General features: G+C 39.4%; 3 protein-coding genes across 3 annotated transcripts; all 3 read left to right on the top strand.

The window, feature by feature from the left end:
• Positions 1-1,194: 1,194 nt before the first annotated feature.
• cd83 (CD83 molecule) lies at positions 1,195-5,937 on the top strand (the record flags this gene model as incomplete). Its single annotated transcript, XM_079227387.1, has 5 exons — positions 1,195-1,237; positions 1,505-1,632; positions 2,707-2,929; positions 3,603-3,697; positions 4,157-5,937. 5 exons carry the CDS (start codon positions 1,195-1,197, stop codon positions 4,352-4,354), a joined length of 687 nt encoding a protein of 228 aa, XP_079083513.1. The 3' UTR covers positions 4,355-5,937.
• Positions 5,938-8,612: 2,675 nt separating this feature from the next.
• Positions 8,613-15,043, top strand: cfap418 (cilia and flagella associated protein 418; the record flags this gene model as incomplete). The annotated part of the gene is made up of 6 exons (XM_079227389.1): positions 8,613-8,797; positions 9,896-10,049; positions 10,846-10,910; positions 11,522-11,587; positions 11,662-11,757; positions 12,745-15,043. 6 exons carry the CDS (start codon positions 8,613-8,615, stop codon positions 12,902-12,904), a joined length of 726 nt encoding a protein of 241 aa, XP_079083515.1. The 3' UTR covers positions 12,905-15,043.
• A 1,418-nt stretch (positions 15,044-16,461) lies between these two features.
• Positions 16,462-19,914, top strand: wdr73 (WD repeat domain 73). The gene is made up of 8 exons (XM_079227630.1): positions 16,462-16,528; positions 17,042-17,109; positions 17,236-17,321; positions 17,396-17,484; positions 18,233-18,300; positions 18,447-18,623; positions 18,735-19,079; positions 19,624-19,914. The coding sequence occupies exons 1-8, from the start codon at positions 16,470-16,472 to the stop codon at positions 19,860-19,862; spliced, it is 1,131 nt and encodes a 376-aa protein (XP_079083756.1). The 5' UTR covers positions 16,462-16,469; the 3' UTR covers positions 19,863-19,914.
• The last annotated feature ends 3,280 nt before the right edge of the window (positions 19,915-23,194 follow it).

Raw genomic sequence — 23,194 nt, forward strand, 5'->3', positions numbered from 1 at the left:
ATCTGCACTGTAGCTTTAAATAAAAAAGAGGCATTATGTAATGGTGACTTTTGGTGAATTTAGGAGAAATATATAGAGAGAGACAGTCAAAATAATCATTCAAATTAATGTTTTATTTCCATTAAAATTAAAGAAGACGAGTTATAGAAGAAAAATAGAACAAAATAGCTCATATGAAGAGAAATATGACTTTAGTTGGAAGAGTTATTTAGTAGAATCTGAGGTGCCGGTGAGCTGTTTTCAAAATGTACTTTTATCTTTTATTTTGGTAAGAACTAAACCCCTCAAAATAATATATATATATATAAAAAGTTCACATAAAAAGAAAGAAATACTTGCTGCAGTTTATTCCTCAGGCATGACGTATGCTTACATTCATTACACATAAACTAATGAAGTACTTTAAAATACCAGTTATGTTCCTCATGGTGGGGATTTCCCCAACAGGATCAACAGCGTCTGCTTCTGGAAACCACCAGGAAGTCCAGGGGAAGTCCCTCTTTCAGCTCGACTAACCTTTATTCACAGGGACATCAACCTCTAAAGGTTAACATTCATGTAAACTAGAAACATAGCTCATTAAATAGCATAAGCTTGAGGTAAACAAATAGTTAAATGTTATTGTCGCAGTGACGTCATAAATACAGGACGACAACGTGTATTCTTATTATAAGGAAAAGTTAACTGTCCATAAACGATGAAACAAATCACAACGTAATAAGCAAACTGAACATAATGTAACTTCCTACACGGTTTATTTTATATTTCAGGTCATCTTTCACATCCCAGCTGCAGACAGGTGGTAAGCAGGTAACGCGCATTGATATGAACGCAATATGACGCGATCTTCCATTCGGCTCATTTTAAACTGACTGCTTCATGTATTTATGATCATATCGGGGTGAGCATGAGAGAGGAGGCGGGGCCAACAGCACGAGTCGGGGTTTAATAGTTGACACCGTAATAATCCATAATAACAATAATAATAATAATAAAATCCCTGGACTGGATCTGGAAATTTTACAAACTCACCTAACAGGAAGCAGCGCGTGCTCACCCTCATAGCTGAATACACTGTGAGACCTGCCTCCTCGGTCACGTGATGCATAAGTCCCTCCTGCTTTGATTTCCAACAAATATATAAACACACTACACCATCTGCACATCACCATCCTCCTCCTCCTCTTCCTCATGATGCTGTCTCCACACATCCTCCTGGCTCTGCTGCTGTCTCTCTGTAAGTATCCTCTTTACCACATTTGTATTTTACGACTTCCATAATGTGCTTTTCTAAAAAACTATATGTATATATTGCATTTCTGTATTGTTTAAGCGCACACAAGCCGACTGCACACATTGTAAAGTGATTTAATGCCAAGTATGAGTTTATTTTTCACTCATACAGGTGGTTCTCTTTCGTTTCAGTCTAAATGGACAAAACAATCTAAACTATGACATAAACATGACATATTCTCTATAATAACCGTCACGTGTCTCTCCTCAGGCGCGGCTCTCTGCGGGGCTCAGCCGCAGCCGCAGCCGGTGCAGGGCGTCCTGGGAGCGGCCTGCACCCTGCGCTGCCCCGCGGTCCTGCGGCCCGGAGTCCAGTACCGATCCGTGAGCTGGTACAAGGTACGCGCGTCGTTCCACTGCGCGTGCACGTCATGGAAATACAGAGAAATACACGTACACGCAGCTCAGGGCAGGGGAAGCACGCGCCTCATTTAAAATTAAACTGAATGTTTTCGCTTCCTGTTTCCGTTTCACGTGAATAGATTGCGCAATGTGTAATGATGGTGCAGCTCTTTGTTGTATTGTTCCAGTTAAAGGAAGTAGTTACAGAGGTATTACTTATGTAAAAGTAGAAATACCATTAGAAAATACTCCATTACAAGTTAAAGGAAGTAGTTACAGAGGTATTACTTATGTAAAAGTAGAAATACCATTAGAAAATACTCCATTACAAGTTAAAGGAAGTAGTTACAGAGGTATTACTTACGTAAAAGTAGAAATACCTTTAGAAAATACTCCATTACAAGTAAAAGGAAGTAGTTACAGAGGTATTACTTCAGTAAAAGTATAAGTGTCATTAGAAAATACTCCATTACAAGTGAAAGGCCTGTATCTGCATGTTACTGAAATAAAATGTTCTATATGAAAAGTAAAAGTCTCTGAGATGTAATACTTTTGATTTTACTTTCTATTTAGGAGTTGTACTTAGTATTAGGAGCAGTATTTTAGTAATGGTACGTGTACTTGAGTAGATAATCTGAATACTGCCTTCATCAGTGGTGGTAGAAGTAGAATGACTTCAGTAGTATTTGTATATTTTGCGTACTGTCAGTGCTGAAAGAAGTACTCAGATCTCTTTATGGAGTAAAAGTACTATAGTGTATAAGTACTTTGTTACAGGTATAAAAGTTATCTTTTACTTTACTATCTTTTCACAAAGTGATCCATTAATCTTCATCTTAACGTGTAATATTACATAAGAATGTATTAGTTGATTGATTTGTATTAATAAGTTAAAAGAATAAGACAATTATTGTAGAAATATATTTAGAAATGAATAAATGACAAAAGTAATGACTTATTTATTCCTCTTTTACCCATTTTTTAAACTATTTATTCTTGGTTCTCCTTTGTAGTTACTTAAATAAACGTATTCATCTTTCTCTTTTCTCTTTTTATTTCCTCTCGCCTCAGGAAGGAGCGGCGTCCCGCCTGCACGGCCTCGTGAGCCAGGAGCTCCCCAACGGGACGACGCGCCGGTACAGCGGCGCGCGGCGCGAGGTGCGGCTGCTGGCCGAGTCACGTGACATCCTGCTGCCCAACGTCACGTGTGCCGACCGCGGCGCCTACAGCTGCCACCTGGCGGCGCCGGTGGGCGAGCAGAACCGGGAGGGCCGCGTGGTCCTGGACTTCAGAGGTGAGCTTCGGTTATGCGCACCTGCTCTTTAAAACATCTATAACTTCTATTTCAATCTCATGTTTTAGTAAAAAGTAACTTTAACTGGAACATTAAACATGAAACCAGCTTCTCAATAAGCGTTTGGTGACTAATCCTCTGAGCATCATTTCACACGTGGAGCGCCACGTTTATGAAACTGCTCGTGATGTTTGGAGCATAAAGATATAAGTTATCACTCAGGATGAAGTCCAGAACAACAACATCCAGTCTGCTCAGCAGCTTGTGGGAAGATTGTTTTTTTAGAACTCAATCATCTCAACTTATGGACACTAAAGCCCTTAAGAATGTTAAGAATATATTATATTTTATTATATATATATATATATATATATATATATATATATATATATATATATATATATATATATATATATATATATTTATATATATATATATACATTCTGTACATATTTTAGCACTTTTCTCAATTTTTCTAAAAAACATCATATATTTTTGTCATCGTTTCCCTCCAGTTATGAGCAGTTATTGTGTTGTTGTTGTTGTTCTTATCTTGTTTCCCTTTTTATCATTTTATTCCTCCCCTTTGCCCTTTGGGAATTACCCAGCAATAAAGTAATTCTCTTCTTATCGCTCATGTTGAACTCGAGTGACTTGACTCCTCTGTTTTCAGATTGCCCGTCAGAAAACCCGCTGACCGACACGTACCTGGTTGTTTTCGCCACCGTGGTGCTGATGCTCGCCCTGGTGATCTTCCTCATCAGCTACGTGAGTCAAGGAATCAGCTTCCACACCCTCTACATGCTCTACATAAAGCTCTACATGCTCTACATAAAGCTCTACATGCTCTACATAAAGCTCTAAATACTATACATGTGCTACATGCTCTATATGCTTTAAATGCTCTACATGCTCTACATAAAGCTCTACATGCTCTACATAAAGCTCTACATGCTCTACATAAAGCTCTAAATACTATACATGCGCTACATGCTCTATATGCTTTAAATGCTCTACATTCCCTAAATGCTCTAAATACTCTGAATACTCTAAATGCCCTAAATGCTCTACATGCTAGAGCATCTAAATGCTCTACATGCTCTAAATGCTAGCACATTTAAAGCTTTAAAAGCATTTTAAAGCTCTATGTGCTCTACATGCTCTACATGCTCTAAATACTCTAAATTCTCTGAATACTCTAAATGTTTGTTTTCTCTCTCTCCACAGTTCAGTTTGAGGAACTTCATGAAAGACAGAAACAAGACGCCGTTGAAGGAGACGTTTCCTTCACCGTTGAAGGAAACATCAAAGGAGACGTTACTGGACGCGGCGCTGAAGCCGCTGGACGAGAAGGAGCTGCAGTCCATTTACACGCTGGGTCCTAAAGTCTCCAGAACGCGCTCCATGGAGTACGACTGCGTCTAGAGACGCTGAAGAAAGACGGAGAACGCCATGAAGGAGCTTCTTTCCCACGCCAGGACCCGCTTGTCCTTGTTTCTACTTCTGAAACTCGTCATCACGACAAAAAATCTTATTTCGGACTCAAACGATCCCTCCAGAGAGCAACAGACGCTCTCATTGGACGACTCGCCCCTTTCATACTTAAACCCCACGTAGAAAACTCTTCAGAAGCTGAAGCTCAAACGTGGACGCGGAGCGGGATCTTCAGGCCCGGGCGAGAGCCGGAGACGGAGCGACGTGGGTCAGGAGGGGGAGGTGGGTCAGGGGGACGGCGGTTCGATCCCCAGAGCTCCCCCGGCCCGCGCGTGTGGAGACAAAGTCACTCGGCCGACGGTGAAGCTTTACCTGGGAGCTCGATGATGTGTGTGTGTGTGTGTGTGTGTGTGTGTGCGTGTGTGTGTGTGTGTGATTAGGTGCTAGGGGATCTATGTCCTCGATCTTTCTCAAACCTGTGAAATGTGAAAAAAATCTCGCTCAATGACCTCTAGCAATGATTAATATACATTTATTTATAAGTACTTTATTAAGTATTAAGTACATAACGACACTGTTTATCAAAACCAGAAAGCCAACATCAGGTTTTCATCTTTCCGACGGTTCTTGAACGCATCGCGTGCGACAAAAGCAGTCAAACCGAAGCTTCAAAAACATTTTATTCTACTTGTCTCATTTAAAATGAATTCATTTTCACCAGATTGTGTAAAATCATGAAACTCCGAGCTCCTCAGTGAAACTATGACGTCATGATGTGGCGACACATTTGTGAAACTTAGAAACACACAAACAACATTTTCCAATTTTTGTAAATTAAATCATGAAAATAAATTCAACTCGCATTTACTTATTTTGTAATGATTAATGTTGTAATAACGGATAAGTGATTCTGCAGTGAAGACGTGCTCCTCTTCTCTCCTTCTGGTCCACAGAGGAGCAGCACTTTAATATTAAAGTGAAAAAACACATGTTGGGCTCAAAAACTGCAAATTTATCGAAAAGTCTGGTCTCATTTTAAACCGGCAGCTTGTGCTTCGATCCACTTGAACACTCATTTGTGTCCTCTATTTAGTCTGAGAGAGGGACACTCTATTTACAACATGTATAATCATATACTTATTAAACTACTCAGTTTGGAAATTCCCCCGTGGGAAGCGATGCTCGCCGCATTTAAGAAGAAACCAGACGTGACAAGGCGGCGTCTGCTTTGTGGTTTAATGACGAGTCACTGGCGGTAATCCCCTCAGGGAGCCTCCCCTTCCACCACCGACGTTCACACGTCTGCTCATTCTTCGGTTCAGTTTCAGACTTTTAAATTACATTACATTAAATTAAAAGTGAAGGACTGAGAAGCTTCCAAAGGAACGTTTACAATGTGTGTGTGTTTGTTTTGAGAGTTTGGAGCCAATGAAAGCGGTTTTGTTTAGAATTAATAAAGACGCTGATATGTAATTAGTCTTTTATTTTATTCTACGATAAGTTGTGTCTGTTTCATGTGTGATCAGCAAAGCTGTGTGTTCCTTAATGTGTTTATTACGTTAAATAAAATACTATCATCATCATTTCAACCTTTGTCTCCTTTGATAAACTTGATCCTGATCAAGTTCATGATTAGTTTTTCGACCTTATTTTAATCTGTGTGTTTAGGTTTGCGCTGCTTATGAAGACAAATCATGGGAGAAAACTTATATCAGCATTTTGTTTTTTGGGGGAAACTCCATCTCAGTTTCAATTTTACAAAAATGGAAATGCAAGGAAATTCTCAGGAGGTGAAATCCGTTTGTCATGAATATCTGAGGAGATAAAGACAGAAGATGAAATGAGTAGCGCTTTGTGACGCATTAAATACATAAAAGGTGCATTGATATATTACAATTCTTAACTTTGACTGACTTTTTATTTAAGGGGGCACAATTGAAGCAGAAGAGGCCGAGGTATCGTCAGTAAACAATGGACTACATATCCCATAATGCAAATTGGCACCTTTTTTCACAAGCTAAGATTGGTGGTTAACTAAATAGAACTTGTTAATAATAACCTGCTCAATATATCAGCCAATAGTTATCTATTTAGTTAGTATTCTCCTGCAGCTCTGAACAAAATATGTGTGTATAATATATATATATATATATATATATATATATATATATATATATATAAATATTAAACTATATTTTCATCACTTTTCTACTTCTGGTGAACTCCATGAGCAACGAGCGCTTGATGTTTGTGTTAAAGAGTTTATTTTATTTACTGAGGTCACATCGTTCCTCGGGGAAATAAAGTTTTGGTTTCTACCAGATGTTCAAGATGTGAAACTCAGAAGTGTCCGTTTCAAAATATCACTTCCTATAAAGCAGAGAACTTTATATATATATATATATATATATATATATATATATATATATATATATATATATATATATATATATATATATATATATATATATATATACAACTTTATCTTTGTCTATGTGATACTTTTGGTTTTACGTGACCTTTGACTGTTAGGGTTCGATGCAGCAGCATCACATTACTGCAGTTAATCCTGATTCAGTGTAACGGATGGATTGTGAGACAAGACACAGGCTTTATAGCTGTTGAGCCTCTTGTTGTTGTTGTTGTTGTTGTTGTTGTTGTTGTTGTTTTATGTCTCTTTGTTCTTGTTTTACTACTGAGGCCAACATCAAAAAACATACTACTTCATGAACAGAAAATATCAATATAACTGATTATATGACAACAGTGACATCTAGAGGAGAGGAGGCCCCACACACACACACACACACACACACACACACACACACACACTAAATGAGCGAAAACGATAATTATACATAATTAACTAGGATTAAATGAACTAAATATGATGTGTTTATATTATATAACAGGATATCATTTATATTATAGCATGAGATGAATCTACTCATGTAAACTATTGTGTTTGTCCACTAGAAGGCGCTCGAGGATTATTAAAGCGCATAACGCTGACTGTCTGAACAACTGTTATTATATTTGACTAGAATGTATTTTATTAACAGTTTTATTTCATTAACATAGCCTGCAAACAAAACAAAACAAACTACGAGGTGAGACACTGTTTTTTTGCATTCCCAATAAAGATAATCCAAAAGAGGTGTGAACATTCTTCATGAAGTTGCATATCAACTATATGTGTTTGAGACCCTTTGCAAACAAGATGGTGGTTCATCCTCATACGTTTGTTATTACACCGTGTCCACATATAAAGCCAGGTCAGATTTAACACAAAATATGGAAAGAAATTACATTTTTCAAGTAGAAGAATGTGGAATAACGTCAACATAATGAACTTTGTTTGTTTGAAGTGAATAACACGTAGCAGTGTTCTTTCTGCTGGGTGTTTTCCTTCATTTTCATTTTTTCTCGGCTCTTACGCAATCTGGTTGTCGTGGCCGAGTGGTTAAGGCGATGGACTAGAAATCCATTGGGGTCTCCCCGCGCAGGTTCGAATCCTGCCGACAACGTCACGTTTTGTTTTCTCAACAAAAATAGCTTGTTTACTTTCTCTAGTTTCTTGCCTGTACGTTGATGACTGTATTATGTTAACATTAAAGCTAAAACTGTTGTTTTAACGCATAGGTGTTGGATATTGTTGTTTAGCGCTCACAATAAATCTATACATAAGTTATTTATGTTGTTTTCCCCTCTTATCCTAATTTATGAAAGTAGTGTTACACCCCAGGAATTATAAAGTCTTATCTTAGAAGTTAAAATCTGTTTTTTGGTCGGTGGTAACGTCACATTAATACATTAATACACCATTACACTGTTTTGTTTTTGGCTATGTAGCCAAACAAACAACAGTGAACAACAACAAAGAAAACAAAACATTAGTGCAAATAGTTTTGTTTGCTTTGTTAATTAATTTAATATTATTCTATTTGTTTAATATTGTGCTCTTTTTTTTCATGAATCTATTCTAATTTTTTTAAATTGTGCATTTGTCTTATTATTTTATTCTATTTTGGATGTATTGTGCTTTTTTGTAATTGTATTGTATTGCCTACCTGTATGTATAAATGCTGCTTTCGGGATTAATAAAGTATCGATCTAAATTCTGCGACACTTATTTTGAAGGAGACGTCGCTCCACTTCCGCCCTGTCTCCTGTTACTTAGCAACAACGAACGCTCTGAACGTGCGCGCGCATGAGGTTGTTATTCTCCCCTCCATTAAAAAAAATCAACATGGACGACGACGACGACCTGGACGAGCTGCTGGACGAAGTGGAACGAAGGTTTTGTCGCGACGTTTCTGTCGCGTCGCCGGCGGGAAGAAGCGGGAAAGCCCCCGCGGGACCAGTAAGGCGACCAGTACCGGGACCAGTACCGGGACCAGTACCGGGACCAGTACCGGGACCAGTAACCCACAGGTCGGTCAGCAGTGCGCGCGCTGGGCCTCAGAGGCTGAAAGGTTATCTATTCTTAATGTAAATAAAGGCGCAGACTGCGCATGCTCAGACGACTATAACTAACAACTAGATGTTGCACATCCGGGTCTTTGCATCCGGATAATAGTCTTCCTCTCATGTAGTTCATAACAAACTGCTTGTTTGATCCTTGTGGCATCATAATTATTTAATTTAACACATTTTAATTTTATTTTAAATAGTTTGTGGTATTTTTCTCCTCTAATTATCACGTGAGGCACTTTATACATATATACATACATATACATATATACATTTATACACATAAAATATATATTTAAGAAATACATATAACCAATGTCACGTCTTCTTATGAAAGGACCAGTTGTATATGTCCATAATAACACGTATATAAGTATGTGTTATAACCACTACTAGTGCTATTATGTTCTTCCTGAATATGTTAATATGTATAATATATAATATTCTGTTCTAATGCACTGCTTGGAGTTTGATCTTATGATTTGATGCTTGTTGTTTTTTCTATTTGTTTCTTTATTTATTTTGTTTTTTTGTTTGAAATGTTTTGTCTAATTGTGCTTATTTGTATTATTTATGGTTCATCTCAAAATGGGTTGTTCATAATTAAGGAATTCCCTCTATTTTGTTTACTATTTAATATCTTAAAGAATCCATAATACTAATTTGACAGTTCCATAAATACCTCTATTCTGTCAACGGTATTATATTTATTAATATTTACATTGAAACCATATATGGACCCATTTCTCAGTTATATGTTGTGTAATTATAATATAATATATATTCTTTACTTCACTTCACATTGTGACAAAATAAAAACAAACAAGTCATAAAGCATCAGGTTTAAAAGAAAATTAGGTTTGTAAAAACATATCATCTCCATATTGTTTATTTAATTTAACTTCCACGTCTGAAATTCTGGAGAAACGCTGAGTCCCTAAAAGCAAACGTACTAAAATAAATACAAATAAAGAGACTGGACTCGGCCGATGAGAAGTCTATTGTGTTTAAAACCTTAAATATTAAACATTAATTATATATTTTTTGCTCCTGATTTAGTGCCACGAAACCTGAACAGCTGAAGAGCAGCGTCGCCCACGACAACGACAACATGGACGCTCTGGACGCTCTGCTGGAGGAGTTCCTGGAGGACGAGGCCGGCTCCCGTCAGCTGAAGGCGAGCGCCGACTTCATAGAGAAACATCTTCCCAATGTATTCATATTCCACCTGGACAAGTTTCATAAAGGTCGGGCGTCTTCTGACCTTTTGATATTTACCTTCCCCGAGTGCTGGGAGGAAAATACTTCATTAAAAGAAGATTCATTTTAATGCAATTAAAACATTTTTAAGGGAAGGTAAAGTATTACAAAATATGGTAAATACTTTCTGTTTAACGTATTTAAGTTGTATAATTAATTATTCTGATGGAGTTTCTACGGTCGCCTCTTTGAACATCTGTTTAGTGACTCACATTTTTATGCATTGAGAAATATGAACATTATACATAGAACAGTTACGTCTGTCTGAAAATAGTACAATAAAACATACACAGTTCAAAATAAATAATAAAAACATTATAATAATAATACAAATAGACAAAATAAATAAAACTATGGAGGCAATTAATTTAAACTATAAACATTGCATTTTCATCCCAATAAAATATTTGCAAAGCTTATTTTTACAATACATTTTATTGTTTACGTCCATGTTTACCAGCTTTCAGGGTTAGAGATAAAACTAAAATATTCATCCCTGAAATGAATTTATGTAATTTAGTAAAATGGAAAAACTCAGCCAAAATGATCACAAACAAATCATTATGATATTATTGTGATATTATTATGATATTATAATGATATTATTGTGATAAACATTATCGTCATGCAGCTGTTCCATCATGAAAGTATGAAAATAAACACGTGATGCACGTGAGATTGTTGTACTACATGAATGTGTTTTATTGCCACGCCGTGTTATTGATATTACATTTGACTTTTCATTTCAGACACAAGAGTTTCCTGAAGGAACTCGAGGAGAGAAGAAGCCGTCGTCTCGGGAGGGAGGGAGGAAGTAAGAGGAATAAAACAAACTGTTGCATAATTACAGCTGCTTATTGTGATGAGAAATGTGTGTTTTTTGTGTTTTTTTGCTCTTCTAGTTAAAGTTAACACTTTATAATAAACATATTTAATAGATGGTTTATAGTTATTTAACTCTTAAACAATGAAGTGATAACTAATAATTCTACTAATAAAAATGACATTCCGATAACATTAAAAACAACTTTTTATAAACTGTTTAGTGTTGCATTCTATTATATACTATTTTAATTATTTGTTAATGATGAACAAATCATTTGTAAATCTTTAAGAAATCGTGTAAAACAATGTATACGTCACACTTCCATTCCGTGCACTTTATTTTAACTTTAATTTTATATTCTACTGTAGATTCAATTGTAAATATTCATGCTCCCATTTATTGTTAAATGTTAAACTAATGTTTAAAGACGGTTTACAAAGTATAATTAACAATTTAACAAAGTATCATAATCTTCATTATCACCTTTATAGCAACGTTCCAGATGTTTATAGATAGTTTACAAACCAATTATGAACAAATACTTCAGAATAAACGGCCAAAGCAGCGAGAATAACAACTTCCACAACGTGCCGCTGCAGGTGCTGCCCCGTGTTCGTGGGCGGGAGCTCAGTCCCGAGCGGCGTGGGAACGGCGACGTCCAAAAGGTGTGAAGACGCGCGAGTCCACTTCCTGGTTTAGTGACGCTCACGACTCGTTAACCGATGATTACGATCCGCAGGTCATGTGACCAGCTGAGGTGCACGTCCTGCGACTTCCGGGTGCTGACGTTCGACGACCGCGAGTGGGACTCGTCCTGTGATTACCTCTTCCTCAGGTGAGGCTGCAGGCCTGGAAACAGGAAGTGCAGATGAGAGGGGGAAACTACTCCACTTCCTGTTTTCCTTCCTGTTTTACTTCCTTAACATTTCTATACAAACAGAGGAGTCGCCCCCTGGTGGTCAGGAGAGAGAATGCAGCTTTAACACATGAAGCACAGACTTCTATACAACCAGACCGTTTGGTGCCAGTGTAAAACATCGTCCTTCTCTATCGCAGCACTTCACACTACAACATAACAAACACAAAGCATGACATCATTATTGTTTGTTGTTTTTAGTAAAGAGAAACCAGCCGGCTTTGGGTGGTGTTTTTCAGTTTGTCCAGCAGGTGGCAGTATTGAGCCGTTGTTTACATCCACTGAACAGAAGAGAGGAGGTGCATGTAAAACACTGCAAGATAACGAGTGATTCATAAAACCTCATTAAGACATTTCAAACATGCGGAAAATGCTTTTTGTTTGATGTTCAGGTTGTTTGTTCTCTTTCTTTCTTTCCCACAAACCACAAAACAACAGTCACCTCTTCGATCCTAACGGCCCAACATGCAGAGCGTGGTTTAAACCCTAAAACACACAATACAACATGTGAATACGTGCAGCCGCTTCATTTGTCTCCACTTCTATTCCATTGATTTGCCTTCTGGCTTCTTCTCCTCTGTTGAGCTTCTCCTCTGAGCTTGAGTTCCAAATTGGAAAAACAAAAAGCATTTTGGAATTTTAGAAAAGCGCAAAAGCTTTAATGAGGTGGATAATAATTGATATAATCGGCGGTAGAAAGTAGCCAAATGCAGACTTATATATTCTTCTTTTCTATAACAAAGGCTGTGCCTCAGACATCGATGAGACTAAAAGAACCTGAAGGTCAACAGCCTGACATTTGAATCCTATTCAGTGAGAAATGATGTTTCCTTAATTTAGATTCTGAGCCGGTTTTGACTCACGACATAATTACTTTACTCCCGTGTTTCTTCTTCGTGTGTTTAGGAACAACGTGCCGGACCGCCGGAAGCTCGGCGCCCAGCTGAGGAAGAGGAGCGGCTCGCGGGCCTTCGCCTGCCAGTGCAGCTGGTTCACCGCGACCGAGCCGACCGACCTCCGAGAGCGGGCCGGGCTGCGGTGGGTCTGCGGCAAGCACCGGGCCTGAAGCTGGACTACGGACCTCCAGGTCCTCTGCTGGTCCTCTACTGGTCCTCTGTGGTCCTCTACTGGTCCTCTACTGGTCCTCTACTGGTCCTCTATGGTCCTCTACTGGTCCTCTATGGTCCTCTACTGGTCCTCTACTGGTCCTCTGCTGGTCCTCTATGGTCCTCTCCTGGTCCTCTATGGTCCTGTACTGGTCCTCTGCTGGTAGAGGGCCAGTAGAGGACCCCGAGTCACACCAAAGATGCTCTGAGTTGGGTTCTAACTCCTTTGATCTCAAGTCACTTTAGTTTGATCAAAGCTTTGATCCAGACGTTATTGAGTTTTACACGAGAAACTCGTAAATAACTTGGAGATTTTTTAGGTTTTCTAATAACAACAAAAAGAAGAAGTGAAGGTTTGAGGTAAACCACTGATCCTATGAGACAATGATAATATAAAGGAGCCAAACACGAAATAGAAAGCTGCAGGAATGAGTCCTAAAACCAGGAAGTAAGTCTTAAAACCAGGAAATCAGCATTTTAACATTTCCTGTTCAGAACAATTTATTGCCAAGTATGTTTACACATACAAGGAATTTGTCCTGGCGGGAGGTAAATGGACCTGTACAGCGCTTTTCTAGTCTGCCGACCACTCAAAGCGCTTTAACACTACATGACATCATTCACCCACTGATGGGAGGAGCTACATCAGATTATCAACCATTCAAACACCGTAGAACAGCTACAGGAGACATTTAAGTTAAGTGTCTTGCTCAAGGACACATCGACATGGGCTAGCAGAGCCGGGGATCGAACCGCCAATCCTCTGATTGATGGACGACCCTGCTCACCACTGAGCCACAGTCGCATAACATTTAACGATAAACATGAACCAGAGTGCAATAAAAAGGGAGTATGAATATTTACAATTGGGTCTACTGAATATAAAAATTGTATAAAAAACTTCCTTTTTCGCTTCAGAGTCCTTGAAGCAAACACGTCCTGGAGGGACGGCAGATTACAGCCAATCACCTCTCAGCAGGGCGGATGATGCGCTGCAGCCTGGCCTTGTCCTTGGCAGCGGCTGCAGCGCACCAGACGGTGATGGAGGAGCAGAGGATGGACTCAACGATGGCAGTGTAGAAGTGCACCATCATGGTCTTTGGCAGGTTGAACTTTTTCAGCTGAAGTCATGTGACATGGTGGAGTTCCTCTATAGACTAACATGAAGTCATGTGACATGGTGGAGTTCCTCTATAGACTAACAGGAAGTCATGTGACATAGTGGAGTTCCTCTATAGACTAACAGGAAGTCATGTGACATGGTGGAGTTCCTCTATAGACTAACATGAAGTCATGTGACCTGGTGGAGTTCCTCTATAGACTAACAGGAAGTCATGTGACATGGTGGAGTTCCTCTATAGACTAACAGGAAGTCATGTGACATGGTGGAGTTCCTCTGTAGACTAACAGGAAGTCATGTGACCTGGTGGAGTTCCTCTATAGACTAACAGGAAGTCATGTGACCTGGTGGAGTTCCTCTATAGACTAACAGGAAGTCATGTGACCTGGTGGAGTTCCTCTATAGACTAACAGGAAGTCATGTGACCTGGTGGAGTTCCTCTATAGACTAACAGGAAGTCATGTGACATGGTGGAGTTTGAGCGTTAGCTTCTTATTTTACACTTCAAGCATCATTAAAGTGAATTAGTGAAGATTATCTTGATGAACTAAACCTGTAAATCTCATTCTGTTGGATTTTTGTGGAGGGAACCAACGTGATGCTAACTTCCTGTTAGCCTCTGAGAGCCTTTTTTAACTTTCAAAATAAAAGCATTGCTTTTTTTTGCACTTTTTAAAATTTATTTTTGTAGGTTGAACAGAAACATACGGTCAGAATAAACAACAACAATTTTTTTTCTGGAACGTTTTCCCAGCATAAACACATATATTCTAGATGAAAAAATAAATAAAATAATAATACAATTAAATAAATAAAAATAATATTGAATTTTTAAACACCAACTGAAGACAAGGACCATTTTTTCTGTATAAATCAAAACACAAAATGATTATGTATTTTTTTTAAGCCTTCATAGGAACACATGTATCCTCTCCTGTGTGCAGATAGTCATTGTGAGTTATATTTCTAAGTCTGTGAATAAACACTGATGACAAACCTCTGCATACTGTTTTTTTTGGCAGGATTTATCAGAACCTGCTGCGATCGTTTTGTCGCTCCGGCAACTATCACATCATCTGAGGAAGAATATCCACATGGCTTCCCTGCTGAGTGAGAAGCGACAGCAGAGAGAAGAAGATATAAACTCTCTGTTCTGTCAGATGTGTTTATTCAACGTGTTTCTGCTTCAACGTCTTCTTTATTTAGTCCTTTGAGGTTTGTGTCCGCTGATAGAAAGGTGAGAAACTGAACGTTTCATTTCCTCTTAACTTCCTTCACTAAGGTGTACATCCGCTTAGAGATAACATCAGAGACATTTCCTGTGTTTAATTTAGCTTCTTTTTTTCGGCTTTTTTTTTTTACATTGCATGCATGCATTTTCTTTTTTGAGTCCTGAGGTACTTTACTTATTATAATTATTAATATTATTATTTTCATTTCATGTTATATATACTTTGCACTTCTACTCAGTTTCTACAGTTTATTGCTGTGATTTAGAAGCATCCTGTAGAATTACTGTATTTACTGTAACTTTGAAGTAAATGTATCTCACATAACTTATATTTTACAGGATGTTGCTGTAGAGTTATTGTGCAAAGTAAACTGTGAAATATCTGACCGTTCATTTCCAGTAAATCACTGTTGTAAGTACTGTGCTGTCAGTTTACGCTTAAAAAAACATTATAAAATAATATACATTTGACCCCTCAATAACACCTAAAACCTTTAAAAAATAGTTTTCATTTAAATGGTAGAGTTGCACTAATAATAATACATAATAATATATAATAAGGAATCATTTGCATTCCCGTTGTCGTCTCCGAGAGGAAGAGTGACTCAGCCTGTCAGACAGGAGGAAGAACAAGAGGAGGAGGAGGAGGAGGAGGAGGAGGAGGAGGAGGAGGAGGAAGAGGAGGAAGAAGAGGAAGAAGAGGAGGAGGAAAACAACAACAGCCGGAGTGATGGAGCTCAGCAGGGAGGATGAAGTCACACTGATGAATGTTTCATCCCTTTAACCACAAATCATGATGAAGCTCACATAAAAAAAAAACATATTTTAGAATTAATTCAATATATCAAGTTCACTTCATTTAAACTAACAATGTTGAGCTACTTATTACATTTTTTTCGTACATTATCCTTAAATATTCTTTATTTTTTACATTTGCTTTTTAATGGTTTGGATTAAAACAAAATCCATTGAACGAATATTAAATTATAATGTGCTGTCTGTCTGTTGAATGTAGTGAATATAAATATAAAACAAGGGAGCAGTTCCCTCTTTCTTCCTTTTAAAAGGTAAATAAACGATGTCGCTCCGGTCCAGCAGGGGTCGCTGTTTCCTCAGCGCGCGCGGCAAACCGGAAGTGAAACCTCAACAGACTCAGGTCGCGCTGATGGCAGAGATGGAGGAAACCGACTCTAATGATGTGTTAGACGACTGGTTCATCGAGTCGCTGAAGACGTGAGATTTGTTTTGTTTTAACCTTTAAAGTTGAGTTTCTTCTTCTCTCCGCAGCTGCGCGTCGCTTCTAAACGATTATTAACTCAAACCTGCGTCTGGTTCCGACACGTGTCCGTTCGGCTTTAACCACACTTTGAAATTCCCGAAAGATGAAGCTCAGTAGTGGAGAAAAACTACTTTATCTTTATTTATAAAATTAAGAAAACAGAATTCTTATGTTATAGATAAGGTATTTGTGTTTAGGAAAAGTAGGAAAGTATCAATGTTTTATTTTTCTGAAGGGAGTCTGGTATCAAAGGTAAAAGTGCAGAACAAAACACATTGAAATATACATTAAAGTAGTATTTTAATGTTATAATGTGATTTAAAGTGAAGCTGTAGAGTAAAACATCCCCAAACCCAGACTCCATTCATAAAATCTCTCCTCTGCAGCTCCTGCTACACGTTTATAGCTTATAAATATAATATTGCTGCATAATTGGTCCCGTCCTCCACACCTGTCCGTCTCTTCAGGTACAAAGACCTTCATGTGTATCAGCTGGAGCGTCCCACCCGGGTCCTGGAGTGGACGTCAGGGAGGAGTGAGTTCATACACTTCACTTTATTATCTGGAAATATCACATTCACATATTACAATTCAGAAGTCATCAGATGGCACGAGCGGTGCATTTAAAGTCACATTAAACGTGGTTTCTTACTGTTCCCAGCCGTGTGTGTGGCAGGATACGCTCCGGCTAGAAATGAAATCCTGGAGCTGCTCTTACCGCTGAAGCTGTTCGCCGAGGAGAATAAGGTGAGAAATCATCCCAAGGTTGTGTTTATTTCTTTTTGAATTTGTGTGATTTATTGATAGTGTGTTGTGTTCAGGGTCTCTGTGCACAACGGGACTTCAAAGTGGTCCACGGTGGGTTCACGGACGGGCCGGTCCGCTGCCTCACACGCGTCCCAGGGTCACGGTGCGTTCACTGTTTTTATTCATTTTACTTTGTTGATGTTGTTGTACTTTCCTTCTTACATTGTTATGAAATATGCATGCAGTACATTTTTTGTAAATAATGTTTTCCTCATTTATTTAGTCACAATAACTTTTACATACAAAATATATTCTAACAAAATGTTCTAAAATATATGTAAAATACAACTTTTATATGAATAAATATATATATATGAATAAATAAATATATATATATATATATATAATATGTAATGATAATATATATGTATATAATATACATATATACTCACACAAGTGCATAGAGTATATAGATGGACATACACACAGTAATTGCATAAATATACATTTTCTAATTAAATATCTATCTTTCATAAATATCAGAAAGAAGAAAATAGCGTTTATATGAACTTAAACATTAAAAACAGACAGTACAAATACACATTTATTGACTTTTCATGTTAATTAAATTTTACTCTTATCAATATTAGAGTCAAGGCAAGCATTCAATTAATCAATTAGTTGATTGAAATAAAATTAATCAACCATTAATCAATTTTTTTTAGATTAAATGCATCTTGATGAATATTTCTCTCTTTCTCTGAATTATTAATAACAAACAATTAATGGATTTAAACAATAAAATAATTGTGTGCATGTGTCAAAGTCATGTGACTCAGGAAGTGTTTAGTGTCCTAGTAAGACCTCCAGCAGAGACTCACTTCCTGTTGTTGTTGTTGTTGTTCCTGCAGGTGTGTCGTCACCAACGACGGGCTGAGCTCCGACCTGCAGGTGTGGAGCGTCGGAGGAGACGACAGCGGTGAGTTCAGGTCCCCCGAAGAAAAGACGACGTTTATTCATTCATTAATGTTTCCAGAACACCTTCTGTCCTTTTCTTTCTTTCTTTTCTTCAAACGCGTTGTGTTTTCTCGCGATGCGATTGGTCGTCTTATCGTCCAATGACAGACGGGATCCGGTTGACGGGGCGCGTCGAGGGGAGGAAGAGGACGACGAAGAAGAGGAGTGGTTCAGGAGGAGGCTGCCGGATCGCAGCTCGACTCTCGTCCCAGGTCCTTCACGGCGCTCAGACCGCCGACGTCCAGCTGACTCAGCTGACCTCGGGTCAGATTCTCTACACGCTGGGTAACGGTTAATATTAGTCACATTATTAATCACTAGCTGTCTCCGCCGGTGGATAAGCATCGAACCACCGGCCCGGCGCTCCTTCAGACCTCCTGTGTCTCCGTCCCACAGAGACGACCTCCGACGAGCCTCTGAGTTCTTTGCAGTTCGTGAGCGACTCCGTCTTCCTCGCCGGCGGCTCCAACGGCAACGTCTACGTCGCCGACACGCGGACGTCTGCCGCCGCTCAGCTTCACCCGGCGCCGGCGTCTCCGGGCGAGTGCGCCCTCTGGTGGACGGACGCGGCGTCCCGCGGCGTCCTCAGACTGTCCTCGTCCGGCCAGGCCGTGGTTTCGGACCTGAGGAGCCCCGGAGCCGCGGTGGGTCGAGCTCGGCTGGACGTCCGATCGGGTCGCCGCGACCCGGAGGTCAGCGTGTCGTGGGCGCCGGCGCTGGACGACTGCATCGCCGTGTCGGGTGAGTTAGCGTTAGCTTAGCATAGAGACTGGAAACAAAGGGAAGTGTTAGCTTAGCATAAAGACTGGAAACAAAGGGAAGTGTTAGCTTAGCATAAAGACTGGAAACAAAGGGAAGTGTTGGCTTCGTTCTGCTCAAATAATAACATGAACTTAACTGCACATCGAGAGTTTGAATCTGAGTCGAAAAATGAGAGACACAGCTACACAACAGTTACAGTAACACAGCGACACAACACCTGTTCCAGCTACACAACAGTTACAGTAACACAACGACACAACACCTGTTACAGTAACACAGCTACACAACACCTGTTCCAGCTACACAACACCTGTTACAGTAACACAACTACACACCACTTGTTACAGCTACACAACACATTTGTTGTGTAGTTGTGTAGTTCTGTTGTGTAGTTGTGTTAAGTCCTCCCTCCCTGCAGGGTTCAGTGGAGCGGTTCGTTGTGTAGTCCTGTTGTGTAGTCCTGTTGTGTAGTCCTGTTGTGTAGTCCTGTTGTGTAGCTGTGTTAAGTCCTCCCTCCCTGCAGGGTTCAGTGGAGCGGTTCGGATCTACAACACGTCGGTCTGGACGTCGGAGCCGCGGGACGTCGAGCCGATGTTCGAGCACCGCGGTCACGCCGTCTCCTCGCAGGCCGGTGACGAAGACGAGGACGTCTTCGTCACCGCCCACGTCTGGCATCCCGAGCGGCCGAGGACGCTGCTGTCTGCGGCCGGGGACGGATCCGTCCACGTGTGGGACTGGGTCGACCAATCGGCTGCCGGCTGAGGAGGAGAAATGTTATTGTAATACTGTAAGGAGATATATTAAACTTTTTATAATGAAAGACCGACTGTATTCCTGAAGCCTTCATTCTATACGGCATCACGACCTAGATAAACCATGTCAACATTTAAATATAAAATCATACAATAATATATATTATGATTTTTTTATTTAATTTTATGTATATATATTGTTTTTTTAATATTTTGTATTATTATATTTTTATTTATTTACTATATATAATTATTAAAACAAAATATATATATTTTTTTATTATTTATTATATATAATAATTTAAAATATATATATATATATTCCTCCAGTTCAATAAGTGCTGACGTCAATGAACCGAACCACCGAGGCAGCAGATGCAACAGAGCGTCAACACAACAAACATCTTCTCTTCTTAGAGACATCTTTGCTTCTTTTAGCTCCGCCTCCAGACCTTGAGCTCTTCGCCACACGGTTTGATTATTAAAGCACAATAAACATCTCCTGTGACCTCTGACCCTCTTGCTCTGCTGGCGACTAGCGTCATGAAGGCAACGCTTCTCTGGAAGAAAGAAAAACTGTCTCCTTGAGATTTTCTTCCCATGTTGAGTTTAAATTGAAAAACTGTGACTACATCTGTGACCTCTTCACAGGAAACAACTTTGAGACATACAACTGGTCTGAAGCCACGTGAGAATCGGACAATCCGAGATAACGGATCACAAAACTCAGGGTTCTGATCGTATGTGGCTATAGACCAGTTGTATGTCTCAAAGTTGTGTGTTTCCTGAGAAGAGGTCACAGATGTACAGTCACAGCTTTTCAATTTAAACTCGACATGGGAAGAAAATCTCAAGGAGACCGTTTCATCTTGGATGAGCCTTATCAATACGTATCCTTTTATTTTGTTAGTCATTTATAGTCGTTTATTAAAGTGGTTTAAGTAAATAAAAGATATATTTTATAGTCGTTCTTGGTGTCAATGAAGTGTGACAATGAGCTAAGAGCTGTTTATCATTTACCTTCAGCCTGTACTCATTTTCACTGAGCGCAGCCTGAATGCATCACCTTGTAACTGAAGTAAACCCTCCGCTGGTTCTCCGTTAGCGGTGCTGCTAACGGTACTAGCTCTCCTCCTGTTTTCCTGCAGTAACTTTGTCTCCTGCCATCAGAGGAAAACATTCTCCTGAGAGAAGACAAATAAAAAAAATGAACATTAACACCGATGTTGTGATGACTCTACTTCTCTCTCCTGACCACCAGGGGGCGACTCCTCTGGTTGTATAGAAGTATATGCCTTATGTGTTAAAGCTGCATTCTCTCTTCTGACCACCAGGGGGTGACTCCTCTGGTTGTATAGAAGTCTATGCTTCATGTGTTAAAGCTGCATTCTCTCTCCTGACCACTAGGGGGCGACTCATTGAAATGACATAATTCATAACACTGACATTCAATTTTAAATAAACATTTCAATGCTGTGCAGATTCTTTAGTTTTTTTTGCACGTGTATTCATTGAGTTTTAAACCTGGTATTTCTGCAGAGTTGCTGCTTCTAGTTGTACCAATAGTACTACAGTATTAGTACTACAATATTAGTATTCTAGTCTCGGCCGTATGACGAGCGGGTCGAGCCGGTTCAGGGAAGCTGAATAAAACACATCATGGTCCAGACAGGCGGCCGCAAAACATTCAGTTATTCATAACATTACGTGCAACAGACCACCTTCAACCTTCACTGACACACACACACACACACACACACACACACACACACACACACACACGTTTAAGTTCCAAGATTAACATACCTAATATGAATAATTTAATATAAATTGGAAATTTAGTTTGAGGATGTTTTAGGTAATTAACCTTGAGACCTGGTCCTCTTGAGACCTAATCCTCTTGAGACCTGGTCCCCTTAAAACCTGATCCTCTTGAGACCTGGTCCCCTTAAGACCCGGTCCCCCTAAGACCTGGTCCCCTTAAGACCTGGTCCCCTTAAAACCTGATCCTCTTGAGACCTGGTCCCCTTAAGACATGGTCCCCTTAAAACCTGATCCTCTTGAGACCTGGTCCCCTTAAGACCCGGTCCCCCTAAGACCTGGTCCCCTTAAGACCTGGTCCCCTTAAAACCTGATCCTCTTAAGACCTGGTCCCATTAAGACCTGGTCCCCTTGAGACCTGGTCCTCTTGAGACCTGGTCCTTCTTCTTTTACTTTTGTCAGATATTTTACAGACAAAGCAATTCATGTTTAACAATTAAAATAAATGAAGATAAATATTTGCAGCAATGGATCAAGTCTTTTAATAAATCTGACAATATTGATATTTAAATGTTAGATCAATCTTACACATTAAAATAACAGATGGAGCTACAAGTTAAAACATATTGAATTTATCAGACTAAATTATTATTATATTTTTTTTATTAATGTTCATTACAGTTAATGCTTAAATGTTTCTGGAGCGACTGCACATCATAAAAACCCTTTCCAAATATTCACAGTCTCAAGACACAACACATCCTTAATGTTGTAATTCTCTGCTGTGAAAAGGAATACCTTTCATTCCTCTTGAGTCTGACAGACAGCAGGGCGACCTCACAGCGTTACATAACGCTCATGAACAAAGAGCGCTTACATTAAGCAGAGAGAAGACACATCAGAGACTCTTATTAAGCCTGAAAGCTCCTCATTATGCATTCACACACAAACACTCACTACATACCGGAGGAGTGTTTTCTTCCTGCATGAAACTCGTTCAACACTTAAAGGTTTGAAAAATGTGGAAAAACAAGATTTCTCTTCAAGCGGCTGCTATAATCTAGAGAATGTATGACAATAACCTTTCATTTCAACGGCTGTGTGCCTTTCATCTGTAACGATGACGTGATGGAATACGATGTGAAACCAACAGGTAAACATTCTTGTAAATAAACAAATACATTATAAATACAATGGTCATGAACAGTGTTGGGGGTAACGAGTTACAAAGTAACTGATTACAATAACGATATTACTATTATAGGTAACGAAGTAAAGTAACGCATTACACTCACAATATTGGTAACTACACTACTTTACTAGACCTCAGTAACGTGCTTTCCTGCGTTACTCAAGACATTTGTACCAGTCCAAAAAGTTCTCTTTTAGTGGCGCGCGAGTTACACGACACTTCCTGCATGAACAATAGCAACAAGCTGCTAGCTAGCGCTGCTGCTGCTACTGCCCGCTGCTGCTGCTGCTACTGCCCGCTGCTGCTGCTGCTACTGCCCGCGACCCCTCTGCCCAAGTCGGGTGTCGAGCCTGGTCCCGCTACCTTCGGTGGTTTTCGGGGAGCTAGCG

The sequence above is a fragment of the Taurulus bubalis genome, assembly GCF_910589615.1.
Source record: "Taurulus bubalis genome assembly, chromosome: 12".
NCBI lineage: Eukaryota > Metazoa > Chordata > Actinopteri > Perciformes > Cottidae > Taurulus > Taurulus bubalis.

What these genes read in the sequence shown, in the direction of transcription:
- wdr73 (XM_079227630.1), top strand. Translation starts at nt 16,470, where the DNA reads ATGGAGGAAACCGACTCTAATGATGTGTTAGACGACTGGTTCATCGAG. An exon ending in GGAGTGGACGTCAGGGAGGA is followed by an intron (nt 17,110 to 17,235) that starts GTGAGTTCATAC and finishes TACTGTTCCCAG; the next exon opens with CCGTGTGTGTGGCAGGATAC. An exon ending in ACACGCGTCCCAGGGTCACG is followed by an intron (nt 17,485 to 18,232) that starts GTGCGTTCACTG and finishes TTGTTCCTGCAG; the next exon opens with GTGTGTCGTCACCAACGACG.